Consider the following 16033-nt stretch of genomic DNA (forward strand, 5'->3'; position numbering starts at 1 on the left):
CGTTTTGAAATAGTTGCCACAATAAGATTTTAATGTTCAAAGGAACTTTAGCCTTCCAAACCCATTTATAATCAGGTCCTACAAGATCTTTTTCCAGCCAGCTGTAAACCGACTTAACAGAAAACAACTTGTTAGGGGTAAATTTCCAACTACCATGTCAGTGGAATCAGATAACACCGAGTTCCGAGCACTACCAACAATCTCTTTCCATTGTTGAGCCAACTCTCCAAAGAGGGTGCGCCTAAAATTGACTACATAGTTGTTACCAGCAATGTTGCAAGGCTACAATCCTGATTATCACATACATCGAACAACATAGGACAACTATCCTTTAATGGTTTGTTACCAAACCAGGGCTCATGCCACAGCCTGGTGAGGCTCCCAACATTCACAATAATCTCCGTACCAGCCATATACACGTCCTTAACTTTCATGATGACTTTCCAGCAAGGAGAATCGTTAAACCGAGGTTGAACATTAGCAACAGTTTTCTTTTTCAAGTATCTAGCTTCAATAATTTGTTGCCATAGACCCTCACCAGCTTCAAGTTTCCACCACCACATAACCAACAAGCTAACATTTTGTTTATGTAAGTCTTTGATACCAAGACCCCGAATCTTATTCGAACGTCATACCTTGGTCCACTTAACCATATGATACACATGTTTTTTCTTGCCCTTCCTCCAAAAGAACCGTCTACGATGTGTGTTCATCTTTTCAACAAAAGTCTTATTCAACAAGAACATGGACATGAAAAATGACGGAATACCATCTAAACTAGAGTCTAGAAGGGTAGCTCTAGCACGAGAAGAGGCTGAATACCCTATCCAAGCTACTAAACGTCTAAGCAGTTTCTCATCAAGAAAATCCCAGTCAATAGTTTTAAGATTTTCATATGTCACCGAAACTCGCAGGTACTTCATAAGAAGCTTGCCCACTTGATAGCCAAACATATCAGCATACAGTTGATCAATATTGTTATCACCCCCAATAGTGAACACTTCACTTTTGTCAAAGTTATTTTTTAATCCTGACATAAGTTCAAACAAGTAAAGGAGGATCTTGATATTTAGAGCTTTTTCACTATCATGGAAAAAGCAAATAACAGTATCATCCGCATATTGGAGTATCCCCACACCCCTATCAATTAAATCTAGGGCCAGCCCTTGAAACAAATTGTTTCGTTGGGCAGCTAACACCATCTTGGTAAGACACTCAAGCGGACATGTTAAACAAGAATGAAGAGAAAGGATCCATTGCCGGACCCCCTTGGCACTTTGAACATATGACCAAGTTCATCATTGATCTTGACACTAAAAGTGCCATTACGAAGAATGGTGACCGATTCTCACACCCGTACACACGGCCACGTCTCACTCCGGCAACCGATTGGTGAGCGCAGGTGAGGTGTGCGATCTTCTTGTCAATCAGTGAGGTCTAAAACAAGGCACGGCGAGGTTCCTGCTCCCGGTATAAAAACGAAGCCAGCCGACAGATGTCCTGCCGGCGCCATTATTCAAAGCCAAGTTGGTCAACTCTCACATGCCGCCTTCCTTCTCCCTCCCTCCTCCCACTCCCCGAGTCTCCATCACCCCACCTGCACCCCCAATAAATCTGGCCGCACCTCGCCTCGCCGCTACGCCACCATGCCCGTGCCCGCGCGCGACATCCGAGGCCAAGAACCGGACGTCGTCCCACGATGCGTCGGCCACGCTCCCTCCCTCCCCTCCTACTCCTCCTCCTGTGCTGCCTCTCGTGGCAGTGGCAGTGGCAGCGGCCGTGGCTCCTCCACGCCCTCCCGCTCTGCACCGACTCCAGTGAGCAGAGCACCCAGCTTATGTTTCTTGGTTTTTGTCCGCGTTGCGTGGACGCTGGTGCGAGTGCGATCCGATCTGTCTTCTGCCGCTGCTCGCAGGGGCGCCGGCGCCGCTGAACGGGACGACGCTGGGCTTCTGCGCCTACAGCGGGAGCAGCTGCTGCGACGCCGCCGCCGACGCCGCGCTCAAGAAGCGGTTCGAGGCCATGAGCGTCTCCGACGCCGCCTGCGCCGCCGTCGTCAAGTCCGTCCTCTGCGCGGTACGGGTTGCCATCTTCTTCTTCCTCCCCAGCAACGAGATACGGCCCGTTTGTCCCGCCGTTGCAACCAGCATGTGTTTTTATCGAGTTGCACACTACGGGGCTGTTTGGTTCTCAGCCTAAAGTTGCCACGCCTAACCTTAGTTATGCCATAATACCTTAGGCATGTGTTTGGTTCATTGCCACACTTGTGGCTTGCCACACTTTTCTAGTTATATGGTCCACATGTCATACACTTAATTTTTTGTCAAATCTTGTCACACTTGTGGTGTACATTTTGTTAGCCACACTTTTTGTGGCAGCCACACTTTGCCTAAGGTTAGTTGTGGCAAAGTTAGTCATGAACCAAACAGGCCCTACGTGCTCGATGTTTTGCCTGAGGGGGGGCTGATCTGGGGCTGGACTCTAAACGAAAGACCTTTTGCTGAGCCGAAACCTGCGTTTATTTAATATTGAATGGTACGCTGCTTGTGTTGACCGGCCACTCATATTACAAGTAGAAATATCAGGCTGTGCTATATGTTGTCTTCTGTAGTTATTACCAGGACTCACAGAAGAAAAGCTATATATTCTAGTAAGAAATATCGAAGCCATGAGGGGGAAGTGTTGCATGTCCATGCACAAGTTTACAGTCCAGACGCTTGGAGCTCTGTCAGGATAGTTAAGTTTACAGTCCAGACGCTTGGAGCTCTGTCAGGATAGTTTTTCGTCTAATGCTGCTGCGGGCATGCTCAGTGGGTTTCCTAACAGTGCCGAAATCACTTTTTCCCGTTCCCGCTTCATGATAAACTCTTGTGTTGGTCCGATGTATTTCAATTATGACCAGTAATGGAAAGGGGATTATCACGGTTCAAAAAAGAAGTCAAATACTGGGGGGCACACTATCTAGTTACTTGCTAATGACCATATTATATTTTCTGTGTTTCTGGATGGAATCTCTGTTCTTAGAAAGAAACTTGAGTGAAGCCATTTTTCTGTTCTGGAACTGAGCTGGTACATATTATGTGTTGTAAACATGTCTGAACATGATGTGGGCTTTTTAAGAATTACCACTGTTTGTCGTTCAATTGGGGGACAATTTTAAATTCAAATGATTTTTAATGAAAGCACACAAGTTCAGAGGAAAAATCTAGATACACACCAGGTTTCCAAAACACGTAGCAGATTCAAATTTGCCCTTTCTCGGATGATTTGTTGGCAACTAGTGGTGACCAAGAAATCTGGTTATCACCAGGCTGGGATTCTTCTTCTTCTTCTTCATGTTTACTGTTAGTCTGTTATTTCCTTAGATATTACTAGCATTAACTAGCTTTTAATTTTATTTCAGAAATGTAGTCCGTTTTCAGCTGAGTTGTTCAACTCAAGCTCAAAGATTCGGATGGTTCCACTTCTGTGCAACTACACCTCTTCCGGAAGTTCTGCTCAATCAAAAGATTCCACGCAGGATTACTGCAAACTAGTCTGGGAAACCTGCAAAGATGTGACAATATCGAACTCTCCTTTTCAACCTTCCTTGCAAGGAAGTGGAAGCCTGCCTAGTTCTGCGTCAAAGCTCACAGGTGTCTGGCAGTCAGAAAATGACTTCTGCACATCATTTGGTGGCTCATCTGATGGCGACTCGGTATGCTTTAGTGGAGATGCAGTTTCGTTCAACAACACTGATCCATCACCCTCCCCTAAAGGGGTGTGCCTCGAGAGAATCGGCAACGGGTCATACCTGAACATGGCCCCTCACCCTGATGGATCCAACAGAGTTTTCTTGTCTAACCAAGCAGGGAAGATATGGTTGGCAGATGTCCCAGAACAAGGGTCTGGAGGCACTCTGCAGTTCGACGAGGCGAACCCGTTCCTTGATCTGACCGACGAAGTGCATTTGGATTCCGAGTTTGGGCTCATGGGCATAGCATTTCATCCAAAGTTTGCTACCAATGGGCGCCTCTTTGTTTCCTATAACTGTGATAGAACTCAATCGCCTAACTGTGCTGGTAGATGTTCATGTAACTCTGATGTTGGCTGTGACCCTTCAAAGCTAGGCACCGATAATGGTGCGCAGCCATGCCAATATCAAGTCGTTGTTTCAGAGTATTCCGCAAAAGTCTCATCATCAAATGTTTCTGCGGTACGCATTTGGATACCCACTTCTACGCAAATCTTGATATCAATGTTCTTTGCTTAATCCTAATTTCGTTGTTGATAGTTTCTCATTCCCCAGCTCACAATGCAGCATGTCTGTGAAACGAAAGAAGAATGTCATAGAGTTAACATTTGAATAGCATTCTAATTGCTATTTTATTTTGTAGGCCACATCTGCTAATCCATCAGAGGTTAGCAGGATATTTACAATGGGGCTGCCGTATACAGCTCATCATGCAGGACAAATACTTTTCGGACCTACAGATGGGTATCTGTACTTTATGATGGGGGATGGTGGAAACAAAGGCGATCCTTTCAATTTCTCTCAGAACAAAAAATCTCTTTTAGGAAAAATAATGAGGCTTGACATCGACAACGTGCAAAGTAAGTTTGCACTTGAAATAAGGATCTTATTTTCTTTGCTGTCATATTTGCATCCTGTTGACTCCATCTCATAAAAAAGTTCTGTGTGTTGTTCACTACCATGGTATTTGATTAAGGCTTATTGATATATTTATCAACTGTACAATTTATCATTTCAGGAAATAATTTGAAATCTTAAATTGTGGATGTGTTGTTATTCTTTTTAATGAATGGTGTTATCTTAGCATGGTATTAGCAACGATGCTAAATGAACAGCATACAAACAAAATACAGGAACATATGTGCTGTCGGAATAGTTAATCCTTCAACCCAGGGGGTCCCACTTGGCCCCACACATGGCATCTATGCGGCAAATTATCAGAATCCAGCCAAGTCAAAGAAAATCCTAGCAACTAACCTTGGTCAACGAGTCAAAGTGAGAGTGAAGATAAGAAAATAAGTTAAACGAAGGCCCAACATGATAGAAGCCCACCGTCTTATTATAAAACTCCACCATTGTGAGCTGATGTTTGGTATGTTTGGGTGGTTGTGATTCTTATACTAAATCTCACAAAGTAATTACCAATTTAACACTGGTGGGAATTTTTCCTACTTGGAAGCTAATCGGTTGTTTTCAGCTGTTAGTTGAAGTTATTTTATCAGATGAACGCTGATGTTTCAGAAATGCTATAGATGAAGAGCACATTAGCATGGGTAGTTAACGACACGTCAAAGATTGAACTTTGGATATGTTTTTTTCTCTCCTAAACCCTTCAAATATGTTGTTTTCAGGCCAGAAGCTAATCGGTAACCAGAGCTTGTGGGGTAACTATTCAATTCCAAAGGACAATCCATTTGCTCAAGACAGTGACTTACAACCAGAGATTTGGGCCTTGGGGTTTAGAAACCCATGGAGATGCAGTTTTGATTCTGAGAGGCCTTCCTACTTTTACTGTGCAGATGTTGGGCAGGTACGTCGTGAAGACTACTGGCAACACTTCAGATTTAACTTGCTCGCTGCTCAGTTTTGATTAATGTAGCATGTAGTTAAAGCTGAATTCTACTACTCCCTCCGTCCGGAATTACTTGTTGCAAAAATGGATAAAAATTAATGTATGTAGAATTAAAATACATCTAGACACATCCATTCCACGGACAAGTATTTCCGGACGGATGGAGTAGACGGCACGGTCACGAATTTGTATTATTTCAGATTTATATTGCATTCATTTCTTCGGTACTTTGACTGAATATTATCGTATGACTATCAGACACATGATCAATAAGCCGCCATTTACTGCACAAGAGTTCGACAGTTTCATGTGCTTCCAATATTTATAATTTTAGCATTCCCTGCTCAGCATACACATGTTTCGGCCTTTATCATGGGACATACTTCTGGGTCGACATAAAAACTTCTTTAAACCTCTTAGAATTCTCATATTTTGCGAAGCTTCGTTTTCGTAGTTTGTTTTGTGTAAAGAATGTTTCCCCCATATGCCAGTATGCCACCATATTGCTGAAAGTAGTAGAACGATTTTGATCCATCGGCTGTTTTTTTTACTGTCAATAGTAAATTCAATCCATTTCTCATTGCTGGCTCAGTACAAACCTCTGAACAAACCATAATTTCCTAGGTTGGCCTTGGTCAGAAATTGCATTTGGTCTGCATGTCTGTCTGTCTGTCTAACTCCAATGTTTTCTTACGGGGCACACACACAGGACGCGTACGAGGAGGTAGATTTGATCTCCAAGGGCGGAAACTACGGATGGCGCGCATACGAGGGCCCATACGTCTATCATCCGGAGTGGACACCCGGAGGGAACACATCACTTAGTTCCATAAATGCCATCTTCCCAGCCATGGGCTACAACCATTCTACTGTGAACAAGAACGTTGGGTCTGCATCAATTACAGGTGGATATGTCTACCGTGGGTCTACGGATCCCTGCTTATATGGAAGGTACACTTGTCCTAACACTGTTTTTGAAAGCGTTCCTACAACCTCTCTAACCCACTGCACATGATTCGATGATCTCAGGTACATTTACGCCGATCTCTACGCATCGGCGATGTGGACCGGCTCGGAGGCCCCACCGAGCAGCGGGAACTACACCTCCACCCTGACGCCGTTCAGCTGCTCCAAGAACTCCCCGATACCCTGCGAGACCACCGACGGAGGCCCTCTCCCGTCGTTGGGCTACATATTCTCCTTCGGCGAGGACAACCGCAAGGACGTTCTCGTCCTGGCCAGCAAAGGCGTCTACCGGGTCGTCCGGCCCAGCCTGTGCGGCTTCGCCTGCGCCACCGAGAAGCCGGCAACGACGACGGAGCCGCCTTCGGGCCCTTCATCGTCCCTAGCCTCGGTGACGCGAGAAGGGAAGTTGATGGCTGTAGCCTTGGCCTCCGTTGTATATTCGCTGTACTTTTGAGCTCCATGCGTGTGTAAAATTGCAGTATTTATTTTGGTTGTGCTGTTCCATATTTGAAGCGGGTTGACCTCCGTGCTTCTCTCATGGTACAATCCTCTCCCTGCTGAGCCCCCTTAATGTAGGATTGGTGCGACAGTTCATCACGAAAGTGACGACGAGGACAGCGCCCGTGGATGGACAGTAAAATTGAAAAGAAAATAGTAAAGGAGTTTAAAAACAAAAAATTCACAAGTTTTCTAGGTGATCGGCTATGGATTTTCGGACCAAGGCCCACATTAATTTGCTTAACTGCAACTCTGTGTTTCTTTTGTAAAGTTTGGCATCTCTATCGTGGTGCGAATGAATGAATGTGTTGGGTCCAGGCCGGCTTTGTTTCTTGTGTTGTGAAGCTGCTGCTGCAGCAGACTGCAGTGCTCGTGTTCGGCTAGCCCGTCGCCGTCCGGGCTTGAATGAATTTCTCTTATGCTAATTTAATTGGGTCTGCCTGCCAACGGTTCAGAGGAGACGGGAGGAAGCTCTTGGATTGGTTTGGATTGCTGTAGGCTCTTTGTCTTGCCTGCTGTAGGGGAATCGATGGTTCAACTAACAACCGAATGCCACCTTCGATTCTGCGGTTGGCTCCTGATCCTCGGCTTGCTGCAGCCATCGTGCGGACGTGTTGGGAACCGACACAGAATGGAATCCAATCCAACTTTGTTGGGCGGAAATCTCCTCTTGGCCTGCTCCATCGCTCCCATCTCGTCATCGTCGGCGCATCGCATGCACGAACCAAAGCAAGCGGAATCGAACCAAACGATCGTCAACGTGTAACCTTATGTAACTCTTTGTATGTCTAGCATTTTCATACTCTGATTCTACTAATCATCGCCATCGGATGCCATTATTTTTCGGTGGGTACGTCCTCGGCGAGAGACGGACCATCGCCGGCCGGCGGAGTGATGGCGGCCATGACCGACTAGTCGCCGCGGCATCGTCTAATCATTGGCTTTGAGATTAGTGCTGTCACACGTATAGCCCACACTAACTGCATCTGCATGTAGGGTTCGTCTCCTCTCCCGCCATGCATGATTGCTTCGTCATCCCTTGGTGCTCTCCCACGCTCTCCTCCATGATGCCATTGACCAATCCCACCCTATATAAATAAGCACGAGCCGTCCCTCGGCTCCATCGACCACACTCATGCCCATGTTGAATCGTTGATGTCGTCGTCCTCCTCCTCCATGGACCACGCCGCCGGCCCCTCCGTCCTGCGCTGGCTGCTCTCCGTCTCCGCCGGAGGCCTCTTCGCGCTCTTCATCCTCGTCGCCTCCCCGGTCCCCTTCCCCTCCGCCTCGCTCCTCCTCTCCCCCAACACCGGCCCCGCCTCCGCCTCCGCCTCCCGGCGCTCTCAGCTCCCGCTCTTCGTCGACCCGGCGCTCTCGGCGCAGGCCCGTGCGCCGCCGGCGGCCCCCTCGCCGCCGCGCTTCGCGTACCTGATCTCCGGCTCGGCGGGGGACGCCGGGATGCTGCGCCGGTGCCTGCTCGCGCTCTACCACCCGAGGAACCACTACATCCTGCACCTGGACGCGGAGGCCCCCGACTCGGACCGCGCGGACCTCGCCGCGTTCGTGGCGTCCCACCCGGTGCTCGCGGCGGCGCGCAACGTGCGGGTGGTGGAGAAGGCCAACCTCGTCACCTACCGCGGCCCCACCATGGTGACCACCACGCTGCACGCCGCCGCCGCCTTCCTCTGGGGCGAGGGCCGGGGGCGCGGCGCCGACTGGGACTGGTTCATCAACCTCTCCGCCTCCGACTACCCGCTCGTCACGCAGGACGGTGCGTACCCTCCATCGCCGTGCATGCATGCATGCTCGATCAATCCACATGACATGACATGATCTCGTATATGTTGTGTGCGTGCCGCGCGCAGATATGATGGAGGTGTTCTCGGAGCTGCCGCGCGACCTCAACTTCCTCGACCACACCAGCGACATCGGCTGGAAGGCGTACGTGCTCCAGCTTGACTGGAGGGCCGGTGCAACTTTTGTTACGAGTTTCTAAAGTCCGTCGTGGTTTTCATGCATGGCAGGTTTGCGAGGGCGATGCCGGTGATCATCGACCCGGCGCTCTACATGAAGAAGAAGGGCGACCTCTTCTGGATACCCCAGAAGCGGGAGCTGCCCACCGCCTTCAAGCTCTTCACCGGTACATACGTCTGCTTTTGCCTTGCCTTGCCTTGCCTTGCTGCTGCAGTTAACTCATTTTCTTAACACGATACGATACAGATGCAGACGTTCGTACATAGACACATACGCTCGTACAGACATTTTTATCCCTATAAACAGCACCTCTACAAAACCGAGCCGGCAATGTGGGTGGACGCCACGTTTTCTCCCTAGAACCATGACCATGTCCTCGGCTTTCATAGGCACGTAGCAAATGTCGTTTCCGTTGAGTACGTAGTATTAATAATTTGGATCTTTTTTGAGCTGGTACTTTTTGGGATATTTAGTTGTGTTCTATGGTGTTTGTCGCCGTTTGTGCATGTGTGACACGGCCGTACCTATCCTTGATCTGTCCCCTTAAGCATGCCCGTGTGTGTGCTACTGCTACCAATCAATTTAGTAGGGTCTAATGGCCAGCTTGTACTGTCGGTCACGACATTTCCCAGGGAGAGGAATTGTCTCTTTGCAATATATATCATCGTTCCATTCGTGGCTCGCACATTGGCTACATACGACGTGGTCAAAAAACATGGCCGGTGCGCTGCATGTCTTAAAATGATATGATACTCCCACCGTCCCTTATTACGTGGTCTCCTCGTTTTGCATGATCCGATTTTAATCATACATTTCATATACAATATGTCAAAGTATATGTCATGCTCCCTTCGATCCAAGTGTTGCTGCTTTAATATGAAATTTATTTATGTTTACTTAGTATTAAATTTACGTCACTTATTTTAAGACATAGAGAGTACTAGTCAATTATGTACTTGGTTGGAAATTAGCTACTCCCTCTGTTCACTATTACAACCTTTTTCTGATTCAAACCTATATAAACGCATTTTAGTTTGTATGTCATTCATGTTGATATATTCAAAACATGTGTGAATGAAAGGATCAAGTACAAGCGGCATATTCTTTACGAGATATTTCTCTGTTTGAAATTACTTGTCATGGAAATAAATGTATCTAAATGTATTACAATTTTAGATACATTTATTTTATTTATTTTTATAACAAATAATTTAAGATGGAGGGAATATAACATATGTTTTGTTGACGAAACTAATGTTCAAAGATGATTGTAAATATGGACAAAGGGAGTACCGCGCGCTAGTCCGCTAGACACTAGTACAATTTTATATTTTATACTATATTATTCCTTCTGTATCTAATTAATTATAATCGGAGAGAACTACTCTATCTTTAACACTAGTATTATTTTATATTTTATACACTAGATAGAAGGAGTATATACTACTTCCTCGATCCGTTCCTAAATATAAGACCTTTTAGAGATTCCACTATAAACTTACATACAGATGTATGTAGTCATATTTTAGGATGTAGATTCACTCATTTTGCTCCGTATCTAGTCTATAGTAAAATCTCTAAAAGGTCTTATATTAAGGAACGGAGGGAGTACATTACTACGGCAGAACATCTAGATGGCCGGCCATGCACAACCAAGCACGAAAACAACAAGAACAGCTTGACAACAGCAACTACTCTATTTTTAATCTTTTAGTTCTCAAAAAGTTAATTTTGATTAAGGATGGATGTGCTTGCTGTGTGGCAGGCTCTGCGTGGATGGTGCTATCGAGGCCGTTCGTGGAGTACCTGATCTGGGGGTGGGACAACCTGCCGCGCACGGTGCTCATGTACTACGCCAACTTCATCTCGTCCCCGGAGGGCTACTTCCACACCGTGGCCTGCAACGCCGACGAGTTCCGCAACACCACCGTCAACCACGACATGCACTACATCGCCTGGGACAACCCGCCCATGCAGCACCCGCACCTGCTCACCCTCGCCGACTGGGACGGCATGCTCGCCAGCGCCGCCCCCTTCGCCCGCAAGTTCCGCCGGGACGACCCGGTGCTCGACAGGATCGACGCCGACCTCCTCTCCCGCCCCCCCGGCATGCTCGCCCCGGGCGGCTGGTGCGCCGTTGCCAACCGCACCGGCGGCGACCCGTGCGCGGTTGTGGGGAACCCGGCGGACGTGCGGCCTGGGCCGGGGGCCGCGCGGCTGAAGCGGCTCGTTACGTCGCTCCTGTCGGAGGACAACTTCCGGCCGAAGCAGTGCAAAGTAGCAGTAGTAGAAGAACATACTCCCTCAAAGAAAGTAGAAGAAGATATTCCCTCAAAGAAAGTGGTAGTAGAAGAACATCACTGAAGCGATGGCTCCAATCCATTCTTTCCGGCAGGATGGATGCAATGTACGTATGATGGATGCCAAGTTCTGGTGGAGGTGCATGTTGTCGGAGCTGCCGCGCGACCTGAATCACACCAGCGACATCGGCTGGAAGGCGTACGTACGTGCCCTAGGCTTCTAGCTAGCCTGATTGGATCGAGGGCCATGCATGCAGCGCAGCGGGGGTGTAGGCGCTGTGCTAATACAGTTGGTGTACGGGAACAACTTCCCGTGCTGGACTACTATCCTGTTCAAGAGAGGGTGTAATTACCTCATCAAGTTCTACCTTCCTCCGATTTACTTTTTTTGAGAGAAACTCTTTCTCTATAAAGGATCCGTTCTCGGCAATAAAGGTTTTACCTTCGGATCTAAGATAGAAGGTATACCCAATAGTTTCCTTGGGTATCCTATGAATACGCATTTCTCCGCTTTGGGTTCGAGCTTTTCTGGTTGAAGTTTCTTCACATAAGCATCGCAGCCCCAAACTTTAAGAAACGACAACTTAGGTTTCTTGCCAAACCATAGTTCATACGGTGTCGTCTCAACGGATTTAGACGATGCCCTATTTAAAGTGAATGCTGCAGTTTCTAATGCGTATCCCCAAAATGATAGCGGTAAGTCGGTAAGAGACATCATAGATCGTACCATATCTAATAAGGTGCGATTACGACATTCAGACACTCCGTTGCGTTGCGGTGTGCCAGGCGGCGTCAGTTGTGAAACGATTCCACACTTCCTTAGGTGTGTGCCAAACTCGTGACTCAAATATTCTCCTCTACGATCAGATCGTAGACACTTGATTTTTCTGTCACGTTGATTCTCGACCTCACTCTGAAATTCCTTGAACTTTTCAAATGTCTCAGATTTGTGTTTCATCAAGTAGATATACCCATACCTACTCAAATCATCGGTGAGAGTGAGAACATAACGATAGCCACCGCGAGCTTCAACGTTCATTGGACCACACACATCAGTATGTATTATTTCCAATAAGTCGGTTGCTCTCTTCATTATTCCTGAGAATGGAGTCTTAATCATCTTGCCCATGAGGCACGGTTCGCATGTGTCAAATGATTCAAAATCAAGAGACTCTAATAGTCCATCAGTATGGAGCTTCATCATGCGCTTAACGTCGATATGACCAAGGCAGCAGTGTCACAAGTATGTGGGACTATCATTATCAACTTTACATCTTTTGTGACTCACACTATGAATATGTGTAACATCACGATCGAGATTCATCAAGAATAAACCATTCACCAGCGGAGCATGACCATAAAACATATCACTCATATAAATAGAACAACCATTATTCTCTGACTTAAATGAGTATCCGTCTCGCATTAAGCAAGACCCTGATACAATGTTCATGCTTAAAGCTGATACTAAATAACTGTTGGAAATATGCCCTAGAGGCAATAATAAAATAGTTATTATCATATTTCCCTGTTCATGATAATCGTCTATTGTTCATGCTATAATTGTATTAACAGGAAACAGTAATACATGTGTGAATAAATAGATCACAATGTGTCCCTAGCAAGCCTCTAGTTGGCTAGCTCGTTAGTCAATAGATGATCATGGTTTCCTGATCATGGGCATTAGATGTCATTGATAACGGGATCACATCATTGGGAGAATGATGTGATGGACAAGACCCAATCCTAAGCCTAGCACTAGATCGTATTGTTCGTATGCTAAAGCTTTTCTAATGTCAAGTATCTTTTCCTTCGACCGTGAGATTGTGCAACTCCCGGATACCGCAGGAGTGCTTTGGGTGTATCAAACGTCACAACATAACTGGGTGACCATAAAGGTGCACTACGGGTACCTCCGAAAGTGTCTGTTAGGTTGGTACGAATCAAGATCGGGATTTGTCACTCCGTGTGACGGAGAGGTATCTCTGGGCCCACTCGGTAGAACATCATCATGAGCTCAATGTGACTAAGGAGTTAGTCACACGATGACGTGCTACGGAACGAGTAAAGAGACTTACCGGTAACGAGATTGAACAAGGTATAGGTATACCGACGATCGAATCTCGGGCGAGTTCTATACCGACAGACAAAGGGAATCGTATACGGGATTGATTGAATCCTTGACATCGTGGTTCATCCGATGAGATCATCGTGGAGCTAGTGGGAGCCACCATGGGTATCCAGACCCCGCTGATGGTTATTGGCCAGAGAGGTGTCTCGGTCATGTCTGCCTGTCTCCCGAACCCATAGGGTCTACACACTTAAGGTTCGATGACGTTAGGGTTATAGGGAATTGTTGTACGAGGTTACCGAAAGTTTTTCGGAGTCCCGGATGTGATCCCGGACGTCACGAGGAGCTCCGGAATGGTCCGGAGGTAAAGATTGATATATAGGACGGATGGTTTTGGACACCGGAAGTGTTTCGGGCGTCACCGGTAATGTACCGGGACCACCGGGACCACCGGAGGTGGTCCCGGGGGACCACCGAAGGGGGGCAACGACCCCGGGAGGCTATATGGGCTAAGTGGGGAAGGGAACCAGCCCCTAGGTGGGCTGGTGCGCCCCCCACCCAGCCCATGCGCACCAGAGAAAGGGGGAAGGGGGGAACCCTAGCATAGGTGGGCCTAAGGCCCACCAGAGGGGTGGGCCACCCCTCCTCCCTGCCCTGGCCGCCGCCCCCTCTCCCATCTGGGGCTGCCGCACCCCTTGGGGATGGGAACCCTAAGGGCTGCGCCCCCTCCCTCTCCCCTATATATAGTTGAGGGTTCGGGGCTGTTTGACACACGGTTTTCATCTCTCTCTCGGCACAGCCGTGCTCCTCTCCCTCCTCCTCTCCGCCGGCGCTTGGCGAAGCCCTGCCGGGAGACCTCGTCTCTCCACCGACACCACGCCGTCGTGTTGCTGGACTTCTTCCCCAACCTCTCCCTCCTCCTTGCTGGATCAAGGTGCGGGAGACGTCACCGGGCTGCACGTGTGTTGAACGCGGGGGTGTCGTTGTTCGGCATTAGATCGGAATCGCCGCGAGTACGACTCCATCAACCGCGTTGTAGCAACGCTTCCGCTTAGCGATCTTCAAAGGTATGAAGATGCTCTTACCCCTCTCTCGTTGCTGGTCTCTCCATAGGAAGATCTGAACATGCGTAGGAAATTTTTTGAATTTATGCTACGTTACCCAACAATAACAATTATTAAGGTTTAAAACTAATCCCGAGGGTAGATGTAGAGGTAGCGTGCCGACGGCGATCACATCGACCTTTGAACCATTCCCGACGCGCATCGTCACCTCGTCCTTGGCCAGTCTCCGCTTATTCCGCAGTTCCTGCTTTGAGTTGCAAATGTGAGCAACAACACCGGTATCAAATACCCACGAGCTACTACGAGCGCTGGTAAGGTACACATCTATAACATGTATATCACATATACCTTTAACGTTGCCGGCCTTCTTGTCCGCTAAGTATTTGGGGCAGTTCCGCTTCCAGTGACCCTTTCCCTTGCAATAGAAGCACTCAGTCTCAGGCTTGGGTCCATTCTTTTTCTTCTTCCCAGCATCTGGCTTACCGGGCGCGGTAACAACTTTGCCGTCTTTCTTGAAGTTCTTCTTACCCTTGCCTTTCTTGAAACTAGTGGTCTTGTTGACCATCAACACTTGATGCTCTTTCTTGATTTCTACTTTTGTAGACTAGAGCATCGAGTACAACTCGGGAATGGTCTTTTCCATCCCTTGCATGTTGTAGTTAAGCACAAAGCCTTTGTAGCTTGGTGGGAGAGACCGGAGGATTCTGTCAATTATAGCATCATCCGGAAGTTCGACTCCAAGTGAAGTCAGACGACCGTGTAACCCAGACATTTTGAGTATGTGCTCACTGACAGAACTGTTCTCCTCCATCTTACAGCTAAAGAACTTGTCGGAGATTTCATATCTCTCGACACGGGCATGAGCTTGAAAAACTAGCTTCAGCTTCTGGAAGGAACATCTCATATGCTTCGTGTTGCTCAAAACGCCTTTGGAGCCCCGTTTCTAAATTGTATAACATGCCACACCTAACCAGAGAGTAGTCATCACTCCGCGTTTGCCAGACGTTCAGAATGTCCTGGGCTGCTGCGGGAGCGGGAGGGTCACCTAGCGGCGCATCAAGGACATAAGCCTTTTTAGCTGCTTCAAGGATGAGCTTCAAGTTGCGAACCCAGTCCGCATAGTTGCTACCATCATCTTTGAGCTTGTTTTTCTCTAGGAATGCGTTGAAATTGAGGTTGACGTTGGCCATCTACAATATTTATAAAGACAACTTTTAGACTAAGTTCATGACAATTAAGTTCATTTAATCAAATTAAGTATGAACTCCCACTTAAATCGACATCCCTCTAGTCATCTAAGTGATACATGATCCATGTTGACTAACCCGTGTCCGATCATCACGTGAGACGGACTAGTCACCATGGTGAGCAACTTCATGCTGATCGTATTCAATCATACGACTCATGTTCGACCTTTCGGTCTCTTGTATTCGAGGTCATGTCTGTACATGCTAAGCTCGTCGAGTCAACCTAGGTGTTTCGCGTGTGTAAATCTGGCTTACACCCGTTGTATGCGAACGTTAGAATCTATCACACCCGATCATCACGTGGTGCTTCGAGACAATGAACCTTCAC

General features: G+C 47.5%; 2 protein-coding genes across 2 annotated transcripts; both read left to right on the forward strand.

Moving 5' to 3' along the window:
- Positions 1–1521: 1521 nt before the first annotated feature.
- Positions 1522–7381, forward strand: LOC123447221 (HIPL1 protein-like). The gene is given in 8 exon segments (XM_045123804.1): positions 1522–1790; positions 1792–1817; positions 1916–2076; positions 3404–4195; positions 4377–4593; positions 5365–5543; positions 6295–6536; positions 6615–7381. Coding segments are annotated over 8 exon segments (2256 nt in total). The 5' UTR covers positions 1522–1542; the 3' UTR covers positions 7006–7381.
- Positions 7382–8118: 737 nt separating this feature from the next.
- Positions 8119–11765, forward strand: LOC123451016 (beta-glucuronosyltransferase GlcAT14B-like). The gene is made up of 4 exons (XM_045128033.1): positions 8119–8820; positions 8915–8990; positions 9074–9189; positions 10789–11765. Exons 1-4 carry the CDS (start codon positions 8205–8207, stop codon positions 11385–11387), a joined length of 1407 nt encoding a protein of 468 aa, XP_044983968.1. The 5' UTR covers positions 8119–8204; the 3' UTR covers positions 11388–11765.
- The last annotated feature ends 4268 nt before the right edge of the window (positions 11766–16033 follow it).

Source organism: Hordeum vulgare, chromosome 4H (genome assembly GCF_904849725.1).
Source record: "Hordeum vulgare subsp. vulgare chromosome 4H, MorexV3_pseudomolecules_assembly, whole genome shotgun sequence".
Taxonomy (NCBI): domain Eukaryota; kingdom Viridiplantae; phylum Streptophyta; class Magnoliopsida; order Poales; family Poaceae; genus Hordeum; species Hordeum vulgare.